Here is a 14,478-nt window from a genome sequence, read left to right as displayed (position 1 = left end):
TATGAAAGAGATGCTGACCAATCACTATTTCATGTTCTTTGCAATAAACTGAGGGTTTACTACCAATCTTTAAGAGCCAAGCTAAGATGGACTTTTAAGTGCCTTGATATACATTTCCTACTCAATGTTTTAATGTTCTAGCCTGGTGAAAACAAGATCTGTGGTTTGGGAAATACTGTATATGCCTCCAATAATATTAGTATATTAAATGATCCCAAAAGCCCTACAGCAAAGAGACTGTTGAGCTTAGTTCAATCCAGTTTTTCCCAAACTTTTTTGACCACAGAACCACTTCTCTTTCTTTAAAATAACTATTAACACCTCACTAAACACACTTTGGGAAACTACCATAAAGGGTAAGGTCTAAAATCATGCCCGGAGTACAGATTAAAAGAGACAGATTGACCACAAGCATTTATCTTCTCTTCCACTTAAAACTTCACTTACAAAAAAAGCATAAAGCTATTCATCCCCAACCCCCCCCAGAAAAAGACAGAATAAGAAATAACTCATAACAGATCAGAAATCCAAGTTCATTTTAGGAAGCTGGATCTATCCTGCAAAGGAAGTTATAATATAAAGTGTCTTGAGAGAAGAAACACCAATCAGAGTTGCGACACAGATCCATGAATGGCTCCGACCCAAAGGAGCCAAACCCTGAGCAAGGCAGGTCTGGGGCACAGGTCAGAGAAAGTTGATTACAAGTCTGTATGCAAAACTAGTGGACCCTGAGTCCCTTACCCCACCCCTGCAGTCAAGAACCTATATTCGTATAGATTTCTTTTAAAATTGAACAGCAGAGAGCCTGGACTCAGAAACACCGGTATAGTAGTAAATAACAAATTAATCTGGAGGCTGGAATCAGGAAGATGAAAGGTGGAACCACTAAACTTCTTCCCAAATTCCTAGAATACTGGCAGACAAGCACATGCCCCTGCCCCCAACACAGGAGGCTGGAGAGCCCTTCTGGCAAGAAATTGGAGAGCCCAATAGATCTTTTAAAAGGCCAGAGTAGTTCTGAGCATATCCCTACAGTGAAGCCAGCAGTTGGAAACCTGGGTTCCCACAAATTGTTTCTAAGTAACATTTTAGTTTCATATTTTTAAATAAAAACTCTAACTTTAAGAAGATAGATGGAAACAAATACCTGTGACTTAAGATCAAAATAGATTCCAAGATCCAAGATGCATGTATAGATAGAGCAGATTAGGAAATTAGCTTATGATCAGTCAAGCTAATGAAGGGCATCCAAATAGTATTAAGAATTCAGTAATATGAATATTCAGTCACTTAGGAAAATGAGTTGAAGACAGGGGAGTGAGTTAGTGTCTGGAGAACTGCATAGGAGCACAAGATAGAACCAACATTTTAACATTAAATTGGTAAACCACCGGTCTATAGCTCCTTATAATCAACCTCCCCACCTCAGAGCAGAATTTGTTCCCAGATTTGGGAACTGAGCTCTGTCTAGAAACAGGATTTAAAAGGGCTCAGCCACCAGAATAAGAAGAGTTGGAGTTTTGGACTGAGACATTGCAAATCTGGTTACAACAAGAACAAAAAAGAAAAAGAAAAAAAAGAAAAACTTTAGCCTTGCCCTCTAATCCTCAGCATCTTTGACCCATTCAGAAGTTGGACTCTCTTCAATCAAAACATAGCTTATTTCACATGGCCATAATTAAATATTTGTGGGGGGGAGGGTGAAAGAATTCTATTATCTTAAAAATATTGCATGATTTCCTGAAATGGAATTATGAATTATAAGGACTGGCTTCTAGCTATTGTTCATCACCTTATTTTTATTCCATTTCTGTGAATTCTTAAACTGTTCTTTGAGCTGATTATAAATTTGTGGCTAGATCTTGGATTCAGTGTCCTGTCTGCAGAATGACTATGCTAAATAAGAAGGACTTCAACTGTTTATGTTTATCTGAAAAGACTACATTAATACATTTGCCTGGTCAATCTCGTGTTTTCCAACCTTAGGAAAATTACCCTCATTCTTCTTCACATCCCACTGACGACTGTGAAACACACTTGTAGTCAGAGCATCTCCCTTAGTCTGGTCTAGAAAGATTTTGGAACATTTGTACCACCAAAAATTGTTTTCTATTTTGTTCTGTGGCTCTGGAAACACATCAGAAGTTCCTTGGGTGTTTCAGGTCAAGATCAGTTTTAGGAAAGGTATTTGCTTCTAATCTGCCTGACACTTTTCCAACTCACCAAGCTTCCCTTGTTTATACTGGGTTTTTGAAAACGCTAAGTTATTTCAGTGCAGCAATTACTTGAAATGGTAATACACTCATTCTGATGAATATTTATGTGAAGTCAGTTTTGAGTGTTGAAGTTACATGCATTTAATGTAAAACTTGCAAGGTTAATTTTGTTGTGTAGTTTATGATAGGTTTTCATTTGTCTTGTATGACATAATAGCCATTGGCCAAATCCAGTCAAGCTGAATTGTGGCTATTTATTTGCCTTCTAAAATCTCTGTGTCCTCAAATCTTTAATTATGTAGAGATGTGGAAAGATCTACCATCATAATCTGGGAACTCTTTCAGCATATAAGAAACCTGTGAAAATGTAGTTAGTTCTACATGTCAAATCACAGAATTTCAGTTCTTGTTATACTGAGTCATAGAATGATTTGATCATCTATGTATCTTATAAAATCTTATATCTATAGAAAGTAATTCCAGCTCCAAAATTATTCTTTTCTAAGTTTCTATAACTAATATATTAAAATATATCATTGTTCCAAAACACTGTGATCTTCACTTGAAAGTCTATTTCTCCATGAAACAATCTAAATTTGAACATTGCTGTGAGCAAAAAATTTATTATTACACTCATATTTGTGATGATAAACAACACTGGTCTAACAGTTGGTAACACTTCCTGGAGAACAACTGTCCTTCACTAGCTCTTCCTAATTTTAAGTACTATTTGAGAGAGGACATTCAAAAAGAAAATAACAAAAACTAAAGAAAGAGGTTACTTTGGGTTAGTTTAAAGTGGCAAAAAAAAGACTTCCGGCCAAGATGGAGGCTTAGACTGATACGCTCTGTCTCCCTCTACAACTAGAAAGGAATACAACTACCTCAAAACAAAAGATAACCATAAATTCCAGAAAATAAAACTACATGGAAGCCCAGTGTATAAAGTTACAAACCAGTGGTGCTCACCTGGATGGGTAGGAGGGGTGAAATCAGAACCGGATCAGAAAGCTCAGGTGGGGCTGTTTGCAGTAGCAGCGGGGACAGCGGCAGGGAGAGCAATCCCGGCTGCAGTAGAGACCCCGCAGCTCGCGACCCCACCGCGGGGAAAGGCAGCCACCCCATTGCATTGGACAGTGAGGCCCAGAGGGCCGGAGTACGGATCCCAGTCTCCTAGTGGAGAATAACGGCAGGACTACATCTTGGACCCCCGCCCCCACACAAAGCGCCGCAACACAGCGAAAATGGTCGGGATCGCCGCTGGTCACCAGGTAGTGATGAGTAAATGGGGCTCCGCCCCCCACAGCCTGCCCAAAAAGCAAAGCAAAACATAAATCTGTCAAAATGAAGGAGACAACGATTGAAATACCAGTGACGCAGCTCACCAGGCAGCAGGTGGAGAACCTGACAGATGAATAAACAGGAAACCTGACAGACTGTTATAAGGTGGCTTACAGAATTAACAAAAGATTTGGACAGGTCAGGGAAGGAAAGAAAACCACACATAATGAAAAGAACGAAAACACGTACAAGTGGTGAGGAAATTAAATCCAGAGATCAAATCAACAAACTGGAACATAGAGAAGGAACAAACAGTCAACCAGTGCAGAAAGAGGAAACAAAGAGAAAAGAAAGTGAGGAGAGGATCAGAAACCTCTGGGACAACTATAAGAGATGGAACATTTGGGTAAATAGGATTGCCAGAGGGCGAAGAAGAAGAACTAGAAATTGAAAAATTATGTGAAAAAGTAATGAAGCAGAAGTTCCTGAACTTGGGGAAGGAAATAGACTTACAGGTCCTCCTCCAGAGAAACTGGACCCAGGGAGAACCACTCCAAGACACATTATAATCAATTTGTCAAAAATTAAAGATAGAGAATCTTAAAAGCAGCAAGAGACAAGAAAAGAACCATGTACGAAGAGGTCCCAATTAGACTATCAGCTGACTTCTCAAGCTAGACCCTCCAGGCAAGAAGGGACTGGCAAGAAATATTCAAAGTAATGAAAATCAAGAACCTACGGCCACGAATAGTATATCCAGCAAAGCTGTCATTCAGAGTAGAAGGACAGAGAAAGTGCTTCCAGGAAAAAATAAAACTGTAGGAGTTCATTAGATCCAAACCATTATTATATGAGATGTTAAAGAGACTGGTTTAGGAGAAGGGGAATCAAAACTATGAACATTAAAATGAAAACTGCATCACAACAACCAACAACAGAAGCTAAGGAATCGAAACAAAGGCAAACTAAATAGGCAACGAGAGTGGAAAAAGAACTATAGGTATGGGGAACATACTGGGGGGAGGTCAGCAAGGAGGGGGAAAGGGGAGAGTGAGGGAGATGGTACAGGAATTAAGAAGCATAGTAGGAGGGAATGGAATAGACAGGAAGAGGTTGAGAAGAACTATATGCACAACGAATGGACATGGACTAAAAGGGGGGGGGGGCCACTGGAGAGAGGGGGGCCACCGGGTGGAGGGTAGCAGAGGGAAGGGAAATTGGGACAACTGTAACAGCATAATTAATAAAACATATTTTAAAAAAATAAAAAATAAAGTGGCAAAAAAATGTCATTTAACACTCATTTAAAATAATGTGAACATTTACCAAAGCACATATGCATGTATCATTTATGATATATAGCGGTTCCTTATTGCACTAGGTAGGCATGTCTTTTTCTCAGCGGTGAAGTCATATGCACCCAGATTTAGAGAGGCTTTTGGAAGTGTCAGACTAGTAGAATTTGTCTCTGATTGAGGTGACCATTGTACACAAAATCTAGAGTCTTTTCTCTCTAGTTCAAGGCCTAAATCTTTCACTGATGTCTTCCAATGGTTCATTTTTATTATTATTATTATTATTATTATTATTATTTTGTACCAGAGTTAAACTAACATTTGTATTGCTAACAGCTCTCTTTCAAAGTCGCATTCCAGTTGACACTTTAGTTAGATTTTAACAATCCCAAATGGTCCTCTCATTTTGGGAAGGACCCAAATGGGCACATTTCCACACATGAGATCAAAGGAAAGAAGCAAGTAGCTCTTTATTGTATAGGTATCAAACATTTTTCACTTGTATAACATTTCCAATCCTTAAAATTATAGCTTACTCCTTTTTCTTCCACTTTAGAGACCATAAAAGAAGGTAAAATAAGGTAATGTTTTGAAACTCAGATGTAATAGTGTGACACCAATGCTAGATACTAAATTTTACAAATAAGTTCAAAGAAATCATAGCCTGTGAGCAGATTATCATGCCTATCATAAATTATCACTAAGTCTTTTTAAAGTACTAAGGAACTATTCATTACATGGAAACAACATGGTGTCTGACCTTGGGAAGTAGTCTCAGACAATGCCTTTGAAGTCGTTTCATTCTTGTTCTTACTTCAAATATTTTAGACATGTGTCTTTATATAGTCCCCTTGAGGGTAGGGACCATATCTGAATTACTCCATGTGTTTCTCAAAGCATAGACCTCTGGAGATTAAAAAGCAGATAATATATGGAAAAAAATATATTATTAAATTTTAACTTTATAATACATGGCATTATTTGGCTTCTCTTCTACTGTTTATTATAAAAGGATTACATGTGTTCTTACTAACTCTAAAATTTTAAAAATTAATATGTACAATTAAAAAAAACGAAACCCTGCCCTTACACTATAATGTCTCCCAATTCTCACCCCTTTCTCCAGTGGAGACTCTACTAGCAGTCTGGTACAAAACCCCATTTTAAACATACACACTTGTTTTAATCCCATGTAATTAAAACTATTATGCTGCCAATATTTATGGTCACTGGATTTCTATTACATTGGACTTTATTTAAAACTACCATATTTCTGCATAAATACTTTAGGGACCAGTAGCAGTTCATTAAAGGCGTTTTAATCTGTAGCATGAACATTCCTATTCTTTCTCACTCAGTATTGAATTCTGCTTATACTTCGCCTATACAACTAACAAATTGAGCCAATGGTTGTTGATGCAGTTGATTCCACTCATATTGATGAATAAATGTCTAGTATTGAAAGTCCCCCTCATTACAGCATTTTTTTCTTTCACAGATGGTCTTGGTTATTTTCTTATGTTTACTCTTAAAGATGTATTTTAAATTTTCTTTATTAAGTTCTTCCAAATCCTGCTGTGATGATCATTGTAGTAGCACTTTAATTAATTTAGGAGGATTTGTCTATTTGCTTATGTTTTCTTTTGTGTCTCATTAAACTTTTGATGTGTGTTTCACCTGCATTACTGTTAAACTTAATGAAGTTGTTTCAGTAATGTAATGGGATATATTCTGTTGTATCTTTCCTATGAATTATCAATAAAATGTAGGAAAGATACATAATTTTTAAGTATTATATTTTAGTATATTATTTTCAGTAGATTCCTTTGGGTGTTCAAGTAAACGATAGTATAGCTATAAATAATTCTTTGGTAATTTCCTATAACAAAACATTTTATGATATTGAAACTTGCATTTCTAAAATAAATGGTATAATACTAGTGGCATACTGTAGAATGCTGCTGTGTTTTTTAAAGGCTCCAGTATTCAATTTACTATAGAATTTGGGAGAATTCATTTATTTCAAATAAAGTTGAAATAATTCCTTTTCTGTAAATCTGTCAGCTTTCAGGATTCAGCACCAGGTTGATACTGGGTTAACAAAAGAATTAGGAAACTTATCATATTTTTTTAAATTTCCTAAAAAATAGTGTTGAAAAGAAACCAACTACATTAAGTGTTGTTGTGCCAGTCCCTGGCCTAGGCATGTAGGAGTCCATTTAGAGAAGCACAAAGGGAGCACTTGACACTGCGGGTGGCATGAGGATGGCCCTCAGATGCAGAGGGACACTCCATCATCCCAACTTTCATTATCAGAGGTCACCTTAGTGATTCAAAAAGAGAAATACATTATCAAACTTTCCATTGTAATATGGCAAAATAATGACATTACTCCTGAGTGAAAGCATCTGCTTCAGCAAATATGCGTTTTTGTGAGTCTTCTATGAATCACATTCAGGATTGTTTCATGCATCTGCACAAGCATTATCCAACATTTGTAATGCAACATTCAGTGCAGCCCTGAGATCACACAAAACATTCAAATGATGTTTGAAGTACTATAACCTTTTGCACTGGGATGGACTCTTTTTTTAAAATTTCACATGTAATTAGCATGCAGCTCATCAGGCTATTGCAACAGCCAGAACATGAGATAAATTTATATAAACAAAATTAACCTTATTTTGGCTTCAGAACACTGTAATAATATTATAATAATATTTTTTCAGGGTTGAATGTAATATTTATGCTTAAGTGTTTCCTTAAATAAACTTTTAAAATGTTTACTAATCTTGCTATTGCCGAGTACAGACCTCTCCCCAAATGCAAAAATCCTTAGAAAAACATTGGTGCACCTCCCAGCCTATCATATATAAAGTTGTAATATAACCAAACAGAGGAAGGAGGAGCTGCACATAATAGAAACTTACAGCCTTGGGACCTGGAATATTAATCAGTGGTTAACTGCAAACTGAGCTCTAAATTACGGTCCATAGGGATTCATTACCACAAACCGCTGATTTCACTGGACTTCTTAAGAATCACTGCCTCTGAGGGACTGATCATGAAAAGCCAAACCTCCCATAGCTACAGGAAAACAATTCATTTATTTGGGGTTAGCAGAGTATAATTGGTTTTAAAATGCATTACTGTTACATTTTTTCTTTAAAATGACAATAGTTTCCACATTTTTATGATTATAAAATAAGGCACATTTATTATATTAAATTTAAAATCAAGAATGAAAGTTACAAACAGTACATTCCACTTTTTATTGAAATTATTGGGGTGACATTGGTTAATAAAATTATATAGATTCAGGTGCACAATTCCACAACACATCATCTGTATATCGTACTGTGTGTTCACCACCCAAGAAAAGTCTCCATCCGTCACCATTTATCTCTCTTATACCCTCTTCTACCTCCCCGCAACCTTCCTTTCCTTGTGATAATCACCATACTTTTGTCTGTTTCTATGAGGTTTCTTTTTCTCATCATAATCCCTTTAAATCAGCTATAATTTCTTCATTCCAAAATTATGACTGTTAACATTTTGGTGTATATCATTACAGAATTTCTAGTTAAAAACCTTCTAAAAAGGTTCATACTCACTTGCAACATAACTAAAAATACTCATCTTCAAAACAGTTATCATTATTTTTTCAAATATTGTATAATTTTGGAACTGTTTTATTGCATTCTCTGACATGGGATCAAAAAATATGTATCTACATCATTATAAGCACTCAAAAAGAATTACAAAATTCATGTTAGATGGTGTTGCCTTCATTAGTCATCAATAACTTATTTATGTGTCCATATTGACCAAACTTAATATCTTAAAATTGCATAAATGTGATGGAATTCATGATTTGTTATCCATTTGTAAATGTGTTCAAAACATCTTTGCTGGTATTTTCTCTCCTCCCTACTTCCCAACCCTCCCTCCAGTTTCTGTCTTGGTCCCCACCTCGTTCTCGCTGATCATTGTTGCTAATAACCCAATGATTATATTAACCCCATGATCAAAGCTAAAAATTATAGGATTCCACCAGAGCACCTTTTTGTAAACTGTACAAATAGGCAGTATATATGGCCTCTTTCTATATGTGTGTGTCACTAGTCATAAAATATCTGTGATTAGAATCACAGAGGAACTACTTATATGTTTCCTCTGAAGTGGGAATTGAGTGACTAGAGGTGAGGGACAGAAATGGGAAGAAAATTTCTTATTATATACCCTTTTATGCTTTTATAAATGTTGGTTATAATGTTTATTCAAAATATTTAAAATAAAAATATATAGGCATATGTACAAACAAATATAGAGCTATTAGCTTATAAGGCAGGCTGCTCCTTCAGTTCCATCACTTACTAGGTACCCAGAGAAATGAAACCACTAAGTGTAACAGTGTCACCTTATGACTGTGCTATGGAAAAATAATTTTACTCTAAAATAGTTTTAATTACCTTTCTCTAAATGGGTGCCATGACAGACTTATAGTACCATGTTTGAATCAATGATTCAGAAAAGGCACATTCACATGTTCTCTATGTGATAGCACCTGGCTGGAATGTGTATATGTACACACACGGTAGTGTGGTAGAGAAACACCTGAGGCTATTCCTTACTTACATGGAGTACAGCTGCCCTGAGGTCAGAAAAGTGGCAGATTCTAACTCCAGTCTTGGTCTTTTCTAAAAGATAAGATACTCTGTTTCTTGGTCATTGTAATGCCCTTTGGACAACATCTGTGTGATAAGAATGATGCTCAGCTGTACAAGATAGTATATGCCCTCTGCACAGCTCAAATGCCCTTGGTGCTGCCTCACTTATATATTTTTTGCTCTTGATTTGCAGGTTGTGAAATCAAAGTTATCCAAAGAAAATCACTTCATTAAAATCAAACAATCAAGAAATCATACTATGGGAAAGTATTTTAGCCATCAAAGCAAACTACAGGAACAACAAGACTCAGTGATAAATTTTCAATCACCATATCATGTCAGAGGTCCAATTAATCAGGTTTGCTCTGAAATCCTTCTCAGCAGGATGTGTGTAAGTAAAGGAATTGTGTAGACTCCCTGGAGGACTGAATTTGGAATTGAAGACAAACCACTCACTTGGATAATCACTTAAAACCAAATTCTGTGCATCATGTGTATTTTAAATTCACCGCATGCACCCATGCACCCTGGCATACACACACCAATGCACACATCGATAAAAGAAAAGTAATAACACTTTTTCTTACAGCTTTATAAAGTCAAGATGTGCAATTAAAATCAGTTGGTTATCTATGTGGAAAACAGAGCTAAGAAAAGGTTACTTGAGATATAATATGAACAAGAACCACTGTGGGCTAGGTGTTACATGGTGATAATCAAGAGACAAACAGCCCTGTCTAGCATGGCTCAGTTGTTTGAAGCTTCATCCTGTATCTGAAACATTGCTGGTTCGATTTACAGTCAGGGCACATGCCCAGGTTAGGGGATCGGATCGGCTGGAGCACATGCAGGAGGCAGCCAATCAGTGTTTCTCTCTCCATTGATGTTTCTCTTTCTCCCCACCCCCTCTCTCAAGTGAGAGTAGAATAAACCTTAAAAGAGAGAGAGAAAGAGAAAGACAGACACTTGAATTATGTGGAAGAGAGGATAATGTTACCTTCTTTATTACTACATTAATACTGAAAAAGGTAAAAAAGTAACTACATTCCACTTGCAAGTAGGGATTATGCCTGTGTCTTTTACCAGGAAAAAACGTGGCATTTATGATGGCTTGGGCTTTGTGAATCGAATGCTTATTAAAAATATTTTTCTTATTCTTTTTAAATTTTATAACTGAAAGGAAAAGAACAGGAATGCTCCACAAGGGAACTCAAATAGATTCTCTGAGAGAGATAAGAGTTACTGTAGTAACTTACAGTCAAAACACCAGTATATTTAACTTTGCACTCTTGTAATTTCCATTAACATTCCCTTCTATCCTGTCCCTGAAGTTGGATGGGTAACTGCAGTCTGAGTTGATTAAATATGTAATTTTAGAGTGTGAAACAAAATGTAGTTCCTCATGTATTACTTTGTTTGTTTCATTGATGATCTTGTTTAAGAATGAATTAGTTGCCATTAGAGCAATGTAATGTAATGTAAGATTACAATTACATTTTATGTAAATATTTTGCAAAGGATTAGGCATTCTCAGGTGCACAGGCATTGATTTCCATAAATCATTTGTATATGTCCACAAGTACTCCTATGTTACTAGTAACTGTATTTTTATTTCCCTGAACAACTGTATCTAATCCAAATTTACAGTAGTCATAAATTACTTTTATTAAAACTGTGGCATACATATAAAACACATGTAATTCTAGTATTGGGAACTTTTTCTTCTATATTCTAATTTCAAACTAGTCCATTTATTTATTTTACAAATGCTTTGTTGTGATATAATGTCTCACAGTTACAATGGTTTTTATATACTATGTTTTTTAAAGGGTTGTTTTTTGTTTTGGGGGAAAAAATGAGCCGAGAGAGTTAAGTCAACACATGGCTGAAATTACCAAATGTACAAATACCTCAATTTTATTACCTTATAAAAATAAAAACTATTTTGCTCTATCAATTCCTTAGTATGAATATCCACCTCCTTTACATATTCTATTTTTATATATATTTTTATATGAAAGTAACATGAATTTGTACATAACTGTGTTAAATTATGTTTAAGCACAATATCATTTGATATCAAAAGAATGGTACAGAATTCACTTTTAAAATGAAAGGTTTTTTTCTAATATCTGCAGCTATATGCAAGCAATATTTTTAGGTTTTCAGTCACTTTGTCAATGAAATAAGATGTTGCCAATTCATGCAGCCTCTCCATTGAGTTCTAATGTATTACACTCTGTGTAACAGGGTTATAGTCAGCATATGTTTCTTGCAATTTACTGTTCACCTAATTTTATCAACTGTCTGAGATTTTTCTGATATTTACTTCTTCACCATTGAAACAATAATGGATTGTAGACACAATTGTTATTAATAAATGTCTTCTTAGTAATACTCTGTGTTCAGAGTGTCTTTTATTTCTTTCTCACCTTAGATATAAAACCATACAAAGAGTGAACATTTGGTAAAGATATTATCATGCAGATTCAACTATTGGAGTGTGGTTTGATAAGGTAGCTACACTCCAATTCTGATATATTCTGAATTTTCATCAGGTGGATATAGTGTTGTAATAAGCTTTTTCTTTTTTTAAGATAAAGTGCTGAAATGCTAGGAATCATTTTAGTTACTCCATAATTGAAAACAACAACAACAACAACAATGTATTTTACCTTGGGGAGATAGATGTGTGCATATATGTGCTTAGCAAGTTAATAATTTGAGTTTAAAAATAAGAGTAGGCATTTTAATATATTTTTAGATATAAAAGTTAAAGGAAGTATATTTTTTTTGGTAAAATTGATTGGTATCCAATCTAAGCTAAACTAAACTAAAGAAAATATTTATAATATTAAAAGTCAAGAATAACTGCATAAGTATTTCCAAGCATCACTGTTGACATTGTGTGCATGTGTGTGTCTATGTGTTTAATGGCACAGTTTGCTATTGCCAGCCATCCAAGTAGGCGAATAAGATCCTGTAGGGACAGAGGAAAAAGAAGGGCTCACTATTGCCTGCTGGTTGAGTTTACACTTGGGTTATTTAATCTTCCTCATGTTAGTTTCCCCATGCCTAGTAGTCATCTCTCCAAAACAATGATTCCCACTTAAAAACAGTGGGGAAAAAATCACAGATTTTTGAAATGGAAATTATTCTGGTAATGTTTATTGGGGAAAAATAATATTGTTATGCATTGAAGTTTCTTCTCTTCATTCCATTTCATTGAAGGATTCCAGGGTGCAAAAACTGGTCAAAAATTATGTAACCCAGCAAGTTATTTCAAAGCTGTAGTGCTTTGGCATTGTGGGGTGAGGGTTGGGGTAAGCAGGAAGCTAACATAATAATAGGGTTACGAGCATGGCAAGATGATCAGGGTTAGGATCTTATTAAATGTTACCTTGTGGTCTCCTTAAGTTGAGCAAATATGGAAAGAAGCATCAGTATCAAAATTTTCTCTGAATTTTCATCTTATAGACAGAAATAAAGATATTAAAATTAGTGGCAAGGATTATGTACTTAAAATGAACAAACATAACTTTGAGTAAACTCATATGGGCTGATAACTTCAAAAACATTTATCCAAGTGCACAATGATATGACAGCAGATTCTACCATTTTGGCTGAATCAAGGAATAATTGTTCTGCAAATGCTTACTATAAATTTTTCAGTGTATAGTTCAAGTGATTTTGATTGCTCTTGGAAACTAAAGCATTTTGATAGATCACTTCAACTTAGGGGGATGAACCAGGAGTTGTTAAAAACTCCTAAAACCCACCAAAGATAGAGTGATACTGCCAGTGCCTACAAACTAGGTTTTCATACTGTCAAAAAACCTTTTATCATGTTTTTATTACCGTAGAAACTTTTATCAACTTCTACATTTATTTTATGATTCATTCTGTTGGTGTAGGAGGCTGTAGAACTCTTTTTTATTTTTTTTCCAGTGATATAGAGCATGCAGTCCTCCCCAAATGGTGCTCCATTTGTTTTCTTTATGTTCATTGAAATATGAAGAATGTGTTTTATGGCTCTAGCAAATGTCAGATCACTATGCTTTAACCCACTCAATACACACTCAAAGTACTAACCCTTAAAACATAATGGGAATATTTGCAATTTGTAAGTCTATTTGCAATTAATTGAAGATAATCACTGAAACCCAAGTATAGTAAGAATAAAATAAAATAACCACCTTAGAGAAAACACTATAAAAAGGGACTTCTATTCCTACAGGGTCATCATATTTAGGTATATTAAGTTTGGGTTTGATTTATGCTGACTGGTTTATCAATGGGAGACATTTAATATATCTAACCAAAATATTTACTTAGGATATTCATGTGTAACATCATATTATTATTTTTATTATATGAAAAAGTAATTCATATAAAATTTATTTAAATGTTTTGATATTTTAAAAGTGAAGTAAATACAATTATTAGTACATTAGAATTCAGAAGTAACATGGTCTCAGAAATATAACATGATTCTCAACTATGTAGCGACTTCTTATTTTATGGATGGCTGATGATAAACATTAATCTGATGCTGCTTTTAGGGCTAGGCTAAGCCTAAGAGTGATGGTATGAACTTATTTATATATTTTGTTCATTGTATTTCCATTTCTTAAAATGTTCAAAATCTGTAGCTTGAAAACTCAGCATATGGCATCAAAGTCTACATTTTAATTTTTTTACAGTCTATAATATAATTTTATTTGGCCAATAATTACATAATTTTTAAATTAAATCAGCAATCTGAATAACAGAAAAAATTTAAGAACATTAAAATAAAATGGACATATGTTATACAATCAACCTATATTCACAAATCTTCACTTACATAGAAAGTTGTTGAGTCTCCAGTAGACCTTACATTAATAGCTGAAGATCTGGGATTCCAAATTCTTAAAATCTCTGGGCAGTGAATGCGTGGAAGTGAGAGGGCAGTACAAGACGCTAACACTGAAGTAAGAATGAGGCGCCGTTTAACTCATTAGGCCCATCACAATC

The 14,478-nt window shown here is 35.0% G+C and overlaps 1 protein-coding gene across 2 annotated transcripts in view; it reads left to right on the top strand.

Annotated features, from left to right (window-relative positions):
- Positions 1 to 11,857, top strand: part of CPED1 (cadherin like and PC-esterase domain containing 1) — a 286,576-nt gene extending 274,719 nt beyond the window's left edge. For both annotated transcript variants that reach the window (XM_090287436.1, XM_090287437.1), the window contains one exon: positions 9,656 to 11,857. In XM_090287436.1, the coding sequence (XP_090143562.1) occupies positions 9,656 to 9,874 (219 nt within the window). In that variant the 3' untranslated portion in view covers positions 9,875 to 11,857. The remainder of the gene's footprint in view (positions 1 to 9,655) is intronic.
- Positions 11,858 to 14,478: the final 2,621 nt, after the last annotated feature.

This window comes from Furipterus horrens, unplaced genomic scaffold, assembly GCF_987537825.1.
Source record: "Furipterus horrens unplaced genomic scaffold, mFurHor1.1.pri manual_scaffold_9, whole genome shotgun sequence".
Lineage (NCBI taxonomy): Eukaryota > Metazoa > Chordata > Mammalia > Chiroptera > Furipteridae > Furipterus > Furipterus horrens.
The sequence above is the reverse complement of the archived record's forward strand: the minus strand, read 5'-3'. Positions and strand labels throughout refer to the sequence as shown.